Genomic DNA, 16,167 nt, shown 5'->3' on the forward strand with positions numbered 1-16,167 from the left:
TCTATAAGGAACCATGGGACAGACCATGTGTACTACTTGCGACAGCCGAGTCTCAGACAACACGCACAGCACGAATTATTTAATTCAATTTTGATTTTCGGTTTAAATATTGAGTGGTGAGAATTATTGGCAGCCTCTGGGATCCGGTTCGCTCTAATTGACTTGCTAATGGGTATTAATTTGCCGACAGAGGAAAAGGGAAACGATGAAAGTCACATCTAAATCAGACTAAATTATTGATTATGATTCGAGAATCTTTTTGAGGAATTGTATATAGCAGCAGTCCAATAACAAAGGGTAAAACAACAATTATCAGCGAAACTCGTCATGCACACGACATGTCATATAGGTTGATTGTTCGGGTGTACATGTAGAGTTCAGCATCATGTGGGAGCGGTTGGGAGCAAGAACAAGCCCATCGCTGTTATATAGCAAACCGATTGCCTATCAATCGATATATCTATCAACCCGCTAAGGTACTTTAACTCTGGGTATCTGGGTGGACTTTCTATGAATTTGCTAATTATTGTGGAAGAATTGGATTACATCGGCTGTACATATGTATGCATGTAGATGAAGGTGTATATGTGGGTGCTTTCGGTATAGTTTTAATATACTGGAAACGACATCTATAGAGCGCTTGGCGACTGATATGGAAACTATGATATATGGAGGTGAGACGTCGAAATGAATGTCCAAATGCACAATAATTCTCCCAAAGAAATCAAATGGCAGCCAATCTTTGAAATGATAAGAAGTAATTGAGTTTCAAATAATCCGATAATCAAAGTAACAAAATGTTGTATACAGTTTTTGCGGTTTTTGTTTGTTAATTAGACAAGTGTATACCTCGTTCCGAGCGGGTCATTCGAGACTGAGACGCATCCGTCTGTGGAGGGGCGAGGGCTCGATACAGACGCGCTTTTCGTATGACCTTTTCCAGCGGGAGCTGCCGATCCGCTGCTGGTTACGTGCATAGTGGTGGTAGAATCGTAATCGTAAATAGGTTGTAGGTATCGGTATGTATTGCTTGTGGTTTTGATTTGGTATTCTTACGATGGGTTAGGGTTTTCGATTTCGGTTTGAATGGAACCAAATGAAACGAACGGGAAATCAAAATTAAAACAGAATCACTTTTGAAGTGTGCTGTCTGCACGGCAACTAAAGAGAACAGAACTGAACTGTGCGTGACGGTATACAATTATGTTTCTATTAGGTTTTTGTTTTTATGTTTTTTTTTTTCTTTTTGTGGAGTTGTCGCCAATTCCACGCCACTGTATGACCTCCTCTACGGCTCTGCACTCCTCTGGCCAATGCAGACTAAATGCTTTCTAGGCCGAGACGTTCCGAGAACGGAAACCGTGCACAAACCAAAGACAAAACTATAAAGGACAGGCTCCACGATCTAACGAACGAAATGTGCCTGCCAAAACGAGGGTATATATATATATATGACAATGCAAACAATAACCGGGATTCGAAACAGCAGTAAGGAAAACTAATGCAGCATAAGAAAACAAGACACTACTGCCGCCCAGGGCAACGAGCAACGGGCAACGGGTGGTATAGTTGGCAAGTTCCGGTCTCACGTACTTTGTCTCTGCAGGGATAACGTTGGTCTTCTCCGTCGACGAGGTCTTCTCGTAGAGCGTGGTGGAGCGGCGTGGAATGATGCCACTGGTGCCGCTCACCGTGCGATTGCCGTTCGTCGGATCATACTTCGTTGCCGTACGCGGCTTGGCGGGACTGTTCAGCGCTGCAAGCAGATTAAAGATGGATGGTTAGATGGATGTCCGACTGTCCCTATTATGCTTTAGGCATAATAATCCTCATACTTGTGTCTGTCGTGGTGAGCATCTTTTGGGTGGCCGAAGCTGGTCTCTGGCTCTGTGCTGCCAAGCGCGCCGTGTTCTCCTTAATCGTGGCCGAGTCGATGGTATTCTGGCGCTTGAAATTGCTGCCACTGCAATGGGAAATGATACAATTTCAAGCAATTGGCGAGGCCATCATTTGCATATGCCACTTACACTGATGCTCGATCCGCCGCTGTTCCTGCAGCGTTGTAGTTGTTGCTTGGGTTGACCGCACCCACAGCCCCCGCCGCGGCCGCCACAGTTACGGCTGCATTTGCCGGTCCGGTGCCTGCGATGAGAAAGATCGGATGTTCTGATTAGCATGGGTCGCTTTAAATGCGATAAATGGTTAGTCCCTTTACGGGACTTACGCAATGTTTCCGCACCAGACGAGGCCCGACGACTAGGCTTAGTGCTAGACGCTGATATGCTCCTGTGGACCCCTCTATGTGTTGGACTCTGCACGCCCGCGCTGCCCGCGTTGCCGCCCGCATCATTGCCAGAGATGTTGCGCAGTGAGAGTGAGGAGCCCGACCGCGATCCGTCACTTTCCGGCTGCATTGGAGGCCATTGGGAGACAAGGAATGAGAAAGAATGAGGCGAGATGAAAAGGCAAGGGAATGCCGCCACACTTACGTCTGTGCTCTTGCGTCCCAGCAGCAAATACGTTGCAAACACATCATCGTAGCGCACCTGCGAGAGCGAGTTTTCGATCTCTAGTCGGTTGTAGCCCATCGCGACAAGAGCTTCTGTGCATCGCGCGAAAGGACAAACAGGAGAAGGTGTGAGTACGGTTTGATGATCAATGGATTATTGTGGAATAATGAATTACATTCAGATATCGCATGCAAAATATCATTACGTTTACATTATATTTGGGGGCTAGGAGCTCCCATACCACAGCCACGATCTGATCTGAACTCTCATGCCGAGAGTGGAGAGCATTTGGGGAGCGTGTAGCATGGGGCGCACCAGCCATAGATTGTATGTATGTAAGTGTAGCCATGCAGCGAGCAAAACAAACGGTATTTAGCTATGGATCATCACCAGACCAGATTGATATTCGGCTTGCAGCAGACCCCAAACCGGACTCAATATTTAGAGCATTGCACTTGGTGTGGAACGCCTCGACTCGCATTGAAAGAAGACCACGTCAGTTCTCACTTCTCGGAGAAATCAATTTATTTCCCATATTTATACACCGAAAAACATTTACTACAGATTGTACAGAAGATGCGTTAAAAGAAAACGAAAAACGAGAAAGAAAAACCAAATAAAAGGATAAAACCAATTTCGTGTCAATATTCAACACTTTCCGTTCTCTTGAGCTCGTTTGGCATTCGCCTCCTCCCGGTCGGTCTGTTGGAGCAGAGGCAGAGGCAGAGGCAGAGGGAGGCAAGAACAAGTGGGAAATAGAACAGAGATGAATTGGGATTAATGCATGGGGCTGTCTGCTGTGGCGTAGATAGCCACGCTATGTGTTTCTCCAAACGGGATTGCATACATTTTGGGGTGGTTTCCGTTCGTCGATCAGAAAATTCACCATCAACATCAAGTTGTAGGCACTACGGCGAATCGAGAGCGAACCTTTGACACCGGTTTGTGGTCCCGCAGCTTTGTGAGTGAGAATTTACAAAACGAAAATCAAGATCGAGGAGGCGTCACTTGGCATCCTCCCATCGCTTTGCCAGAGCCAACACACCTCAGGGGCTCTGGTGCCGCAATGGGGGGATTCACATCCGTGAATCGATTACAAACTACCAAATTATAAAACCGAAACACAACAACAGTTGGGTAAAGATATTAGTAATATTACATTGCAGATACATTGATAAGAGAGTATAACAGAAGATAAATTGGCAGGCAAAAGGCAAAACTCGACTCCACACATACACAAATCGTTAATAGTATTAGTAATGAATTTCGTATACAGTACCCGTCTTACCTATCCTCTTGGGATCGGCTAAATCGGCTTTCGGCTCAATATACGGCTTGAGCTCGTCGTCCTCAAACCCCATATTCATCCACTTGTCGCCCATGATTGTCTCCAGACTAGCACGCTTTGCGGGGTTCAGTACTAAAAATTTGCGTAGCAAATTCTCACAATCCGTCGACATATAGAAGGGGATTCTGCAAAGATCCAAGCATAGCTATATAAAAACTGATACACCTAAATTTCGTATCCCATCAAGTACCTATATTTGCCTCTGAGTACACGCTCGCGCAGCTCCCTTAATGTAGAGCCGTCGAAGGGCAGGGAACCGCTCACCAACGTATACAAGATGACGCCCAGCGACCACACGTCCACCTCGGGGCCATCGTACTTCTTGCCCTGGAATAGCTCTGGGGCCGCATACGGTGGACTGCCGCAGAACGTGTCCAGTTTTGAGCCAGGCGTGAACTCGTTAGAGAACCCAAAGTCAGCTATCTTTATGTTCAACTCGCTGTCCAGCAAGAGGTTCTCCGCTTTTAAGTCCCTGTTGAATATGAGAATGTTGCATACAATACAATTCAAATGCATTCTAATGGCCCAGACGACGCATACCTGTGTATAATTCTCTTTTGATGACAGTATTGCACAGCTGAAACGATTTGCCGAAACTTAACGCGCGCCTCCTTCTCCTTCATGCGTCCGTGTAGTACCAGATAGTCAAACACCTCGCCCCCCGACGCATACTCCATGATCAGATACAGGGTCTTCTCCGTTTCGATCACTTGAAACAGTTTAACAATGTTGGGGTGGTCGAGCATCTTCATTATCCTAACCTGTGTGCCAGAGAAATCCATTAGCCCCATCATTGAGGACTTTACAACAAGGACAACAAACCTCTCTGAAGAGTTTCTGAAGTGACCCAGGATTGAGTTGGGTCTTGTCAATTATCTTAATGGCCACCTCCTTGCCGGTTGGCAAATGCTTGGCCAGCTTCACCTTGGCAAAGTTGCCCTTGCCGATCGTCTTGATCAGCTTGTATTTGCCGATGTGCTCCTCGGTGGCGCGCCATCGCATCGGAGCACTGCTCCGCATCTGCATGTTCGGGGAACCCTGGAAGAGGATTAGGGATGGATTAGTTCAATTGTCTCTCTCTTTCTGTATACGGGGGAGAAATATTTAAATATCTGTTACCCCCCGCTAGCGTCTCAGTGAATGAGGCTTGGTTTGGTACAAAGGAAGGGGCTTGCAAGATTGCTTGAGTGGTTTCGGGTGGTCGGTCGGGAGACTTGGCTTATAGAGAGAGGGTTTTACCTGTGCAACATGGTTGCTGTACACGTTGCTGCGGTTCACCACCGCGTTAGGTGCCGGAGGAGTTGTGCGATGGTGTCCCACAGCTGGGGCAGTCGCCACAGATGCAGACCCCGAGCTCGAGCCAGATGTGGAGCGCGGATCCACGCTTGATCGGCCCGTGTGAGAGCTGGGTACAGCTTCGGTTCGGATCGAGTTGTACGGCGGAATCGGCGCAACAATGGGCCGCTCCGAGCGCCGCTTGGAGCTGGAACTGGCACTGCTCCCAGACCCAGCAGCCCCACCTGATGCCGCATGACGATGCGACTTTTGTGCCAGGAGAGCTTCGAACTGGCGCAAGTTCTCCTCCCGCCGCTTGGACGACGATATCGTGGTGGCAGTCAGCTTGGACGAAGTGATACCATCCACAACGCTGTTGCTGCTGCCACCACGACTTGTCGTGGTCCTGACGGCCGGCGTGGGTGCCGTCCCAGCTGGTCTCCAGGCCGGAGCCGGTTGCTTTTCGTCCGGGTGCTGGTGCTTCTGTTTGAGCGTGGCTCGCATTGCCAGCACTGTGTCCGTGTTCTTGGTGTCCGAAGCAGTGCGCGCCAGCTTGTTCTTGACGGCACCAGAGCCGCCAGAGGCGACAGCCGTGTTCTTAGAATAGGCTCCAATGGAGTTTCGGCCGTCGCTACCCCGCTGAAACTCGGAGAGCATCAGCTCATTGCTGTCATCAAGCTCGGCACGCCGTCCACCAAAGTACTGGAAGTCGTTCTCCGAGGACATGTCACTGATGCCCGGCCGTAGGAGGTTCTCCGTCTCGCCGTACCGCTTGCTCTGCTTGCGCATGATCTCCATCTTCATGACGTCCATCGAGGACTGCGACTGCTGTTGGTGCTGCTGCTGCTTGAAGCTCTCCTCGACGTTGTGGATGTGCTTCTCTATGGAGCCCAGGGCGAAGGTAACTCCCACGTCGTCCTCGGCAGTCATCAGTGTGCGCGGCGGCTTCTGTCGCTCCTTGGGCTGTGGGTGCAGGGTCGGCATGGCGGAGACGGCCACACGTGGCAGAGGTGGCTTCGCCTCACGGCGCCGCAGCTCCACCGAACCCCCGTCCCCGTTGTTGTCATCGTGCAGCAGCTGGGCGCTGCCATCGAGATCGGGTTCGAGATCCTTGTGGCTGGGACCAGCGGGAGTCCTCAGCGAGCTGGCAAGTAGTGTTCTCTCGCGTTCCGGCAAGATTTCGCTGCTTTGGTTGTTGTTATTATTGTTGTTGGAGGTGGTGGTGCTGTCAGGGAGGGGTACGGTCAGCTTGGGCGGCGCCGGTGCCGCCCCCTTGCGTGCTGCATAGAGGCGGACACTCTTCCGGGTGGTATCGCCGCGGATTAGGTCAGGTGTTTCCATTATGCTTTTGCCGCTGGTGCTGCTGGTTTTCTATTCTCCAAAGATAGCTCCACTTGTAGCTTTACCTGCTGCTTCGCTGCTTTGTGTTTTTGTCGTCTTCTATGCGAGTGTGCGGTGCACTCCACACATGTATGTAAGTACTTGTCGGAGAGATCGCGACTTTTTCTCTTTTGTAGCTATTGTTCTTTAACGTCGGCTGGCCACACTTGCTTTTGTTACACTGTAAGTTTAGATGGTTTTTGGGGGTGGGGTTGGGTGAGATTATTTTCTTTGCTTTCGGCACGCTGCTGCACCTGTGTGGGTGTCTTCTTTGTTTGGATGTGTGTGTGGCTGACATTTTAAAGAGTTTTTCGCTTGAGAACATTGGCTTTTTGCTTCCTATTTAATTACTTCACTTTACTTTTTTACTTATACTCCAATTTACACCTGTGTGCGTGTCTGTGTCTTTGTGTGTGGGTCTTTACAGTTGCTTTCTAAATGTTGATCGGCAAACGGGAACAAATTTAGAGTCGTCTTTGTTTGTTTTGTCGCCTGGCCACACACACACACACACACACGCACACACAAACGTGTCGCAGTTGAGGCGCATTTAAACCTCGAAAATGAATTAACTTCCATCCGTACATATGTATATATCTAATGTGCACAACAAAAAAAAAAAATCTGCTGCGAGCGTAATATTTACGACAAAAGGCGGACAAGAGCTAATCTGTCTACCCGGTGACACTGAAATAAACACAAGCTACATACGTGCCAGAAAGAAATGGCTATAGTTGTATTAGTGGAGAGAGCGAGAAGGAGCTAGAGAGAGGGATAGAGAGAGAAACACCTACATAGACGCTTCAGCCAACGCACACACCTGCGCCGTAAGCTGTTACCTGTGCGAGTGTGTGTGTGTGTGTATGTTGGCTTTTCGTTGCTCTCACTCACTCTCTCTCTTTCTGTGGGAGCCCAGCTGAGATGCTCTCAGCTCCAATGTGTGTGTCACCCTCCCCTCCCCCTCCCCGTCTCCAACACAATCTCTCCCTCTGCCACTGCTGTTTCGTTCCAAGCTCTCTTTTTCGCTTTATGATTCATTTGCCTGAACGCTATTCTTTCTATTTGGTTCGTTGTTGCTTTAATTACTGTCCAAATAGTTGCAATGCCTGGTATCTATCTATCTATCTATGTAACAATGTACAAGTATCTAAAAATCGTTTGTTCGTTAGCTTCTTTTTGGTTCAGTGAGCAGCTGAAAAGCTCCAATGCACACACACACACACACACACACACACATACACAACCAACACCAATGCAGCTTTTACACCAACACCAACACACAGGCAAAGAGTCGAAAGCAAATGAACTACTTTTTAGACAATTAAGCCGACTTTTTTCACTGCTTTATAACAGTTAGGTTTTATATTTAGATATCTCTTTATATTTCTCCCCTTATTTGGGAGGAGAGTATCACTTTTTCGCACAAATCCCGTTTTCGTTCTTTATTCGCGCAGTTATCTTATCAGTCACACACGCGGGGCTTTCGAAAGTTCTTTCGCATTTGCATTTACCCAGCGGAGAGGGGTAGCAGTAATGCTATATTTTAGATTTATTTGTCTTTATTAACGGCCATCCGTCCCTTCCGTCCGTTCGAGTGTTACTATGACGTAAACGCGCCGCCAGCCACAGAGCCAACTACTCGTACAATCAACAGGCGGCAGCGGACAGCAGACAGCAGAGGAGCAGAACACATCAACGACAACCGACAACCGACAACGACAGCTCAGCAGCCAAGAGCCAAGAGCAATAGCCACTTTAGCCACACGAACCAACAGCAGCAACTGGAGTGCGAGTGAGCGAGCGAGTGCGAGTACTCCAAAGCAAAGGCAGAGGTATCGTAGAATGGCGGCCGTGCCGAGGCAGAGACGTCGGCCTTAATACACACTCAAACGAATGGATTCGGTGGGCTGCTCTCTCTCTCTCTCTACGAACACACACGCGCACACACACAGACTTATAACAGGCCCCCCATCATTCCCCCAAAAAAGTATCTCGACAGAGAGCCCCGTTTTAGAGCGCTGATTTATGAATGTGTGTGGTTATGAGCGAGCGTGAATGCATGCTTGCATGTGGTCATGTGTATGTGTGTGCAGCTGATATCACCTGAGCGTAGCGCAGAGCAGAGACCGTTTGCTAGCAGAGAAAGAGAGAGAGGAGAGAGAGAGAGAGAGCGAGAGCGATTGCTAAGAGCTGTTTTCAACGAATTCGAGTCTCGGTCTCGGTCTGGAGCTCCTCCAATGATTGACGCAAATCTTCGTGTTATGCAAATGGTTGCTGCTCAGCCTGATCTGATCTAACACGCTCATGCAACCTGCTGTTCAATGTCTATAGGGATGAATGATCATGATCCCAACCACATGACTGCCTACCACCCCAGATTGTGGACTGAAACCAATTGGATCAAACCAATTGGGTCAAATGACCCAGTTAAGAAATATGTCGTATAAAAGCTTGAAATTAGAGTTTTGGCATCAGATAGGAAAGACCACTCCGGTTCGGATCATCCACTAAATTCCTGCTTTGACTATCTTGTTTACTTCCAAATTAGTTCGTATCAAACAAGGGAAAAACGCTCTCCGAAACTTGAGATACTCTTGTAAGTCGATATTGTTTTGATCTTATCGATAAGATCTGAAGGAATACTGTAAGTGGTACCTTCTCTGGCTTGCACAATTCTGGCAATAGCCATAATACCTTCCGTAAAATGATATATGGAATGGAAAAGGTAAACATAAGAGAGCCAGAGAACCGAGAAATGAGTTCTACAAATGCAGTAAAACTCCATAGTTCAAATTCCTCAAGAATACTTTCAACAGTCGTGTGTACATATGTATGTGCGAGATTTCATTTGAAAGAAATTGGATAGCAGAAAACTGTTTCCTTACAGTTTCGTCGTTACGGGAATTTCTGTTAATTAACAAGCCACAAGTGCAGCCTGCTATGCTTTAGTCTACTCGTATCTATGTAGTATCGCACACATGTTTATATTAATTAAGGCAATTGAATAACTTGCCTCTTAGTCCCCATTAAACTGGGAAAACAACATTCAACCCTAGGAAGCAGCTTAGACCCTATAATCTATGCAGATCTAAGGAGACCCTAGAGGATAGTCGAGGATTCGATTAATGTCAGACATGGGATCATATCTAGAATTTGTGATCGTATGACCTACGATAATTTATTGAGCCCACTAAAAGCTGCTACCCAGCCACCACTCTAATCAATATAATTTAGTCTCCAATATCAGCTCCATTGAAAACCCGGTCAAGGTCAAGTGTGCAATTAGCAAAAACAAAAGGTAATTTCCGCTCGGATTATTGGCTAAGGAGGAATCTAATGTGGGGAGGGAAACAAAATATCTGAAATAAAACAAAAGCCATAATCAAAATAATGGAAATGTTAGTAAGCCAAATCGAAAATCATTTCAATTTGTTGCACGAACACACACCAACCAAAACCGATAAAGTCACAGAAAGTTTCTTATATGTGGACGAAAACAGCGACAAAAAAGTGGCGATTGCGATAAGATTGAATGAACGTAACGACAGGGCAGGGGTAGGGGTAGGGCAGGTGACAATTTTCGTTAATGAAATGCTGTGCGTGGAGGAGAATGGATGGATTGCTCATTGGGGACAAGATCACAACAAGAACGCGCCCATCAATCAGAAACTTAAAACTAATTAAACCCCAATCAGATCATCCCCATCCCTCGGGAAACCCAGACTCTGCGTATACATACCCTCGAGGCGCGTGCCTTGTCACTGGAAGATGTGGTATCCTTGGCCTTTGGGCGCTCCGCCTTGCTGGTGGCCACAATGGGCAGTCCACCGTTCTCAATCATTGTCACCACAATCTTGTTGTTCCGGCTCCCCAACGGCCCCCCGCCGGAGGATGTGCCGTACCAGGCGTTGCCCTGCTTAGAGCTTGCACCCGCTGCCGTGGTCGCCGCAAGGTTCTTCTGGCGCATGGCGTTCGAGAGTCGCTGCTTCCGGTCCAGGCGGGCCTCATCCTTGTCCTTCTGCAGCTTGGCAATGGTGGCAGGAGTGTGGCTCTTGGAGCGCTTGAGAAACTTCATCAGCTGGCTCTTCACATTGGTGGCTGCGCTGGCACTGGTGGCATCGGGGCCGCCCATGTCCTCGGCCCTGGAGGAGCGGCGCGAGATCTGCGCCTTGGTGGGCACCTCGAGGCGCCGGAACACGCCATCCGCCATGCGGATAAAGCAGCCCTCGGACATTTTGTGGAATGAGTCCGAGGGCAGTTTGTGGAACTCTCCGTTGGGGCCGCGGAAGTAACAGTGGTCCGTCCGGTGGTATCCGTCGCCTACAATGTAGAACTCGTTGCGGTTCTCTTTGGGAGCAGCCACCGACTCCGCGGCCAGGTCGTCAGTCTTGGCACTACGGTCCACTGGCACCTGGAAGGCCATCAGGTTGGTGCTGCTGCTGGCCGCCTCTCCAGGTTGCGGCACTACCGACCCGTTGATATCCTCCACTCCTCCTTGGGCGGCACTCGACGAGGCAGCCGGCTGGAGGGGCTTCAGCTCGCTGATCGTCACTGGCCGGCGCTGGGGATCGCCCATGTTCTTGCGCATAATGCTGCCATTGCGCAGCAGGGAGTCGCGCAAGAGGGAGAGCTCGTCCTTGCGTAACGGCTGCACCAGTGTTGAGTAATGTTTCGACGATGTGGACTTGCGGCCCGATGTTCGGCGGTTGCCAAATTGTGATGTTGCGCCGCCAGTGCCAGTGCCGGTGGCGAGTAGCTCCTCTTTATTGTTGTTATTGTGGCTGCTCGAATGGGTCTGGCGGTGACTCGAGGTCTGGCCCATGATGTGAGCTTGGTTTCTTTGTTAGCCAACTGATTCTCGAAGGTATGGTCTGGTCTGCTGAATGGATGTTTACGGCTTACGGATGATCGCTGTCGTTTGTTGTTGCAGTTTTTGTCCCAATTCCAATGAAACAGTGACACATATTCCTCTTCCCGGAGATGCAATGCCCACCAAACAGTAATAGTATTCCGTGTGTCAGCATTGAGAGCCCTTTTCCAGATTTTTTTTTAAATTTATACTATAGTTGGGGTATTGTACATATACACGAAGTGGATATATGCACGAGTATTGTGTTGTATTGTATTGTATGATAAATTTGTTCGTCGGTATGGCACAATCACGAGGCGGTCGTAGCTTTGTCGCTGCGACTTTTCAAAAGTTCATCTTGTTTAAATTCTATTAGAGGATTAACAGCACAAATAAATGAGAATTGAAGCGAGTCTCAGTTCCAGTCGTAGTCTCATTCCCATTCACAGTCACAGTCACAGTAACCAGTAACAGCTATAGTCACAGCAAAATAATCTGGTCTTTATTATTCCTGTCTGATCCGCCTCTTATATACGAGTGTATGCACATTCTATTTACATATGTATCTAGATTACCTTCCTGTATACCAGAGCAAAGAGAGAGAGGGCAAAGCGTAAAAGATAGAAGGGGAGGGGGAGCTGCTTGCTCTTATCAGTTATCGCACTTTACATATCCGTATCTGTGTGTACAAGACGCATTCTTGATAATTTCCACTGTCGCCTAAATACGATCCACACGGCAGCAGAAGCAGCTTCAATGTCTGGTGTGGATCGTAAGCCTCGGCACGCCCGAACCGAAGGCGAAAACGTAGATGCAGAGAGTAGATGACCAACAACAACAAACTACTGTCATACTGGCGAACGCGGAGACACAGAGAGGGAGAGAGACAGCGAGACAACGATGAAGCCCCACACGTTGGGGGCAAAAGCTATTTTTGTTGTTCCCCCCCTCCGTACCCTTCTCTATTTATCGCTGTATCTTGCTGCTGCTGTTGCTTCTGCTAGTTACCTCGTTTACGTTGTTTTTAAAGCGTTACTTGTTCCCACACACACACATACACGAACACATACTAGCTTTCCGCTGTTGCTGTATCTCTCTCTCTCTCTCTCGCTCTCTCTCTCTGTCGCAGCACTGTATGTGTTTCTGTGTGTAGGAATTTGTTCATATTTCATTTTCATTCCGCTTTCGTTCTTTTAGCTTGCTCTCTGACTCTTGCTTTTGCTCTTGCTCTCTCTCTTGCTTGTTGCACCATGCCACTTTTTTATACTTTATAATTAAATTAACTTATCATCCCAATTGGCTTTTCTTATTGAATCTGCGGCAATGAAGTGGCTGTAAAGCTACTTTCTAGCTGAATATACTCATTCCTCTGGAATTGTTGCTTGTTATTGCCCTGTTGGTTTTTTTGCTCTGCTCTAATCTCTTTCTCTCTCGCACACACGAACGCACACACACACACTGGCATACATTTAAAATTTATAAATTAAACACTATTTAACCGAATTTATTTTTAAACAAGTCCGCACGTGCGTGTGTGTATTTGTGACGGCCCACCCTCAATCCCACCCTCTCCTGGCCGCTGTCCTGTTGCCCTTGATGTCATTTCAAGCCCCTGTCCGGCACAGTCGTAATACCTATTGTAGTTATGTATATATGTATGTAGCTCTACCGCGGATGCTGTCGGATTACTCTTGCCACTTGGGGGAGATCGCTGACTAACTGCGCAGCCACTAACCGGAGAGCGCAGGCTGCTGCGTTTCGTTTTTATTTTTTGCAATATTTTTTTGACGTAACGCCCGCCGTTACCCTTGTGCTCGGCGCGATAACAGTCACAATGGCAAACGCGTAGAGTCGAATAATATAATGCAAAAAAGTTCCAGTCAAATCATCGCTGGGCGATAACCACAACGATATCGTCGGATCGTCGTCGGGGAAGGCAGCGACGATACGCGACGGATAATAACAACAAAGACGACGCGGCGCGGCGCGACAACAGTGACCACACGATTGAAGTGGAACTTAATACTAAAACAAGCTTTCGACCATCGCTTGTATCTGTGGCCTGGCCTGTGGTTGTGGAGGCGACTCGACTGTCTGTTGCTCGTACTGTTATTATTGTGGCGAGCTTCGGGCTTGTTTGTGTTTCGCAAAAGTTCTGCAGCGGGGCTTACTCAGAGCGGCTGTTCGTTCGTCCAATGTGCAAAGACAGCCACGACACACCCTACACATACACACACGCACAGTCTTCGGAGACGGACGCAGGTAAACTGCAGGTGATTCACAACGCAAACGTGTGTGTCGCATGCTCACGCATACACTGCTATTAATGCGAGTATAAGATATTCGTAGCAGAGATAGAGAAAGAGAGAGAGAGTGATAGCGAAACCAAGAGAGAGGAAGCTTTGGCATGCTTCACACGGATCTTCAGCATAAGTTTGGCTTGGCTTCCATACAAGAGCGGATTGGAACTTGCGAAAGCTTTGTTGCAATCGAACAATGTGAATGCCAAAGGAACGGATAGATTCTAGTTTTTCACGAACCGAACCCACACCACCTATCGCGTATCGTCATCGAAAAAGTCAGCTTGTTAAGCTTATTTATTCGCATGTATCTACGTATGTATGTATGTGTTGTGTGTGGTCGTGTTGGATAAAGCACATCAAATGGATATCAAAACAGTTACAAGTTTGTGCTACTCTCTGAGAGTGCCGTAGATCGAAGTGTAAGAAGCTTTGCCTTCGATACAGCTGACGATTTGAATACAACAAATGTGGTTCTTGAATGGACGAGGTGTGCATTTTTTTTATTGACTCACTTGTTATATTTTCCGAGTATGCCATTGCGAATCTAACTCAAAGTGGTTTAAAGATTGTTTGCTCTGCGATTTAATTTGCAATTAGCAAGTCTACATATTGTACAAACAATCTTTTATATATGGGTATTTATTATCTTATGTACATATGTCTATTTACAGCTGCGGCTCCAGCTGGCTATTGATCTCACAGTTGCCTTTCCATTAGCAGCGAGGGAACCTACACCCTGCACCTTCGTAAATATTTTTAATCTTTTCAAACTTTCAATTTGAAACGTAAAGAGGTTCTACTGCAGTTGCTCAACACTATTGGATATTAACCAACACTGTTCTTAATTTTTTGAATTTGAAGCCAGTTTTTTGTATTTCGGTTCACATTTAATTATTCCAAACACTTTTCTGTTTAATTTTTAATCCTTCCCAGCACTGTCAGTTGGTACTAAATTCTCAATACTCTAATATTATATAGTTGTCAAGAAACAGTGAAAATAATCCCAGTGCATTTTAAATTCCCATTTCCCAGTATTTTAATTTTGAAGAGCTTGTTAATGCAGCTGAAATATGATTATAGGACACCAGAGAACATATACGAGTACTATTTGGTAATGAGTTCACAAGGGCCTCCCACAATGGACCCGTACAGCAGACAGTTTCTCCCAATCTGTGCCGAATGTTCCATGATACATTCACAAATGATTAAATCCGACAAACCCAATAGATTGTTCTACTCATACAAGTAGGTAAGATATATTCCGCCTCCCAACGAGAGTACAGGACATTTGACTTGTAATAAGTCAATTAGACACTACAGGGAATGACCCAAGCCAACGATACTCTGAGTAACAGGGAGAAGGTCGAACGAGTAGATGGATTCTGGATGCTAGTGAACATGTGTAGTTCTGGACGGGTAACAGATACAGCTAAAGCCACAGAAAGATACGCAGATCAATTGGGGACGGGACTCACCTTGGCGGATGCGGTTCGCTGCTTGATGGCAGAGGCGTGAGCAGAGTGTGTGCTGAGAACGTTCTTGTTGACGGAGGAAGGCACGGCCGAACCCACGCCGGTGCCTGAGTTGTGGTGGTGGTGGTGGTTGATCGCGGAGGCCGCCACAGTGGCGTTATTGCTTGAGAGTCTGGCACCGTCCGTAGTCATGTTGTTGGCCACGTGATGGTGGTGCTGATGGCTGTGCTGGTGCGAGTGGTTTGTATTTGCCGTGGTCGATACAGCGGAGACCGACACAGGCACGGGAGCTGGCGTGGATGTCACCGAGCCTGGTGCGGGGCTGGCCGGGACTGTGGGCGTGGGCGCAGCCGCAGGGCTGTTGCTGCTTGCCGCATTCGAGGACGTTACGATGGGCATCACCGTCGTGCTGGCTACAGAGGTTGTCGTTGGTGGCAGTGAAACAATGTTGGCATTGGCGGAATCATGCTGTTGCTGTTGCTGCTGATCCTTGACAGAATGCGATGATGTGCTGATCGAGTTGGTGGCGTAGGTGGTTGTGCTTGAGACGGCCGCCAGGGGAGGCGTCGCAGTGGCACTCGACGTGGTGGTCGATGGCGCGGCAACGGTGCTTGCGGTTCCATTTGAAACGCTCTCGGCTGGCAGGGCTTCAGGAACTGGCTGCAGTGTGGTTCGCATTGCTGTAGACATATTTCTACCAAATCCAAATTGCCTATGGCTCAGTAATGAGTAATCTTGAGGTCCGTGCAGGTCCTGCTGGGTTTGGTACGTCCACAACGATCGTGAGATTCAATCGGGCGTCTCGTCTCGTCTCTCCTGCCCCTACCTCGGAACTGCACTTGAGTACTTGCCGGTGAGTCTATATTGTTTCTCCTCCTAAAGTTATCCTAATGCCAGGCGGTTCCTGTCATCCGTGGAGCTACTTAACATCTGCAAATACAGTGGGGATACAAAAATACATTAACTTCATTGCAAATCAAAGTTAGGCTTATAACAATCCATTATTGATTGCACATATCTTCACCGAAAT

At 47.8% G+C, this 16,167-nt stretch overlaps 1 protein-coding gene across 21 annotated transcripts in view; it reads right to left on the bottom strand.

The window, feature by feature from the left end:
• Positions 1 to 16,167, bottom strand: part of LOC6590845 (MAP/microtubule affinity-regulating kinase 3) — a 30,519-nt gene that overhangs the window by 10,608 nt on the left and 3,744 nt on the right. For 3 of the 21 annotated variants that reach the window (XM_026986871.1, XM_026986870.1, XM_026986879.1), the window contains exons 1-12: positions 7,824 to 8,277; positions 5,098 to 6,694; positions 4,681 to 4,896; positions 4,399 to 4,619; positions 4,049 to 4,330; positions 3,790 to 3,983; positions 2,490 to 2,602; positions 2,225 to 2,408; positions 2,028 to 2,142; positions 1,836 to 1,963; positions 1,594 to 1,756; positions 850 to 963 (exon numbers count right to left, since the gene is read on the bottom strand). In XM_026986871.1, coding sequence (XP_026842672.1) covers positions 850 to 963; positions 1,594 to 1,756; positions 1,836 to 1,963; positions 2,028 to 2,142; positions 2,225 to 2,408; positions 2,490 to 2,602; positions 3,790 to 3,983; positions 4,049 to 4,330; positions 4,399 to 4,619; positions 4,681 to 4,896; positions 5,098 to 6,474 — 3,107 coding nt within the window. In that variant the 5' untranslated portion in view covers positions 6,475 to 6,694; positions 7,824 to 8,277. Of the gene's footprint in view, positions 1 to 849; positions 964 to 1,593; positions 1,757 to 1,835; positions 1,964 to 2,027; positions 2,143 to 2,224; positions 2,409 to 2,489; positions 2,603 to 3,312; positions 3,468 to 3,789; positions 3,984 to 4,048; positions 4,331 to 4,398; positions 4,620 to 4,680; positions 4,897 to 5,097; positions 6,695 to 7,823; positions 8,286 to 10,252; positions 11,732 to 13,031; positions 13,353 to 15,140; positions 16,068 to 16,167 lie in introns of those variants that run through there. The other 18 variants (XM_026986877.1, XM_026986875.1, XM_026986873.1 and 15 more) reach the window with 14 other exon arrangements.

This window comes from Drosophila persimilis, unplaced genomic scaffold (genome assembly GCF_003286085.1).
Source record: "Drosophila persimilis strain 14011-0111.01,24,50 unplaced genomic scaffold, DperRS2 tig00000002-arrow-pilon, whole genome shotgun sequence".
NCBI lineage: Eukaryota > Metazoa > Arthropoda > Insecta > Diptera > Drosophilidae > Drosophila > Drosophila persimilis.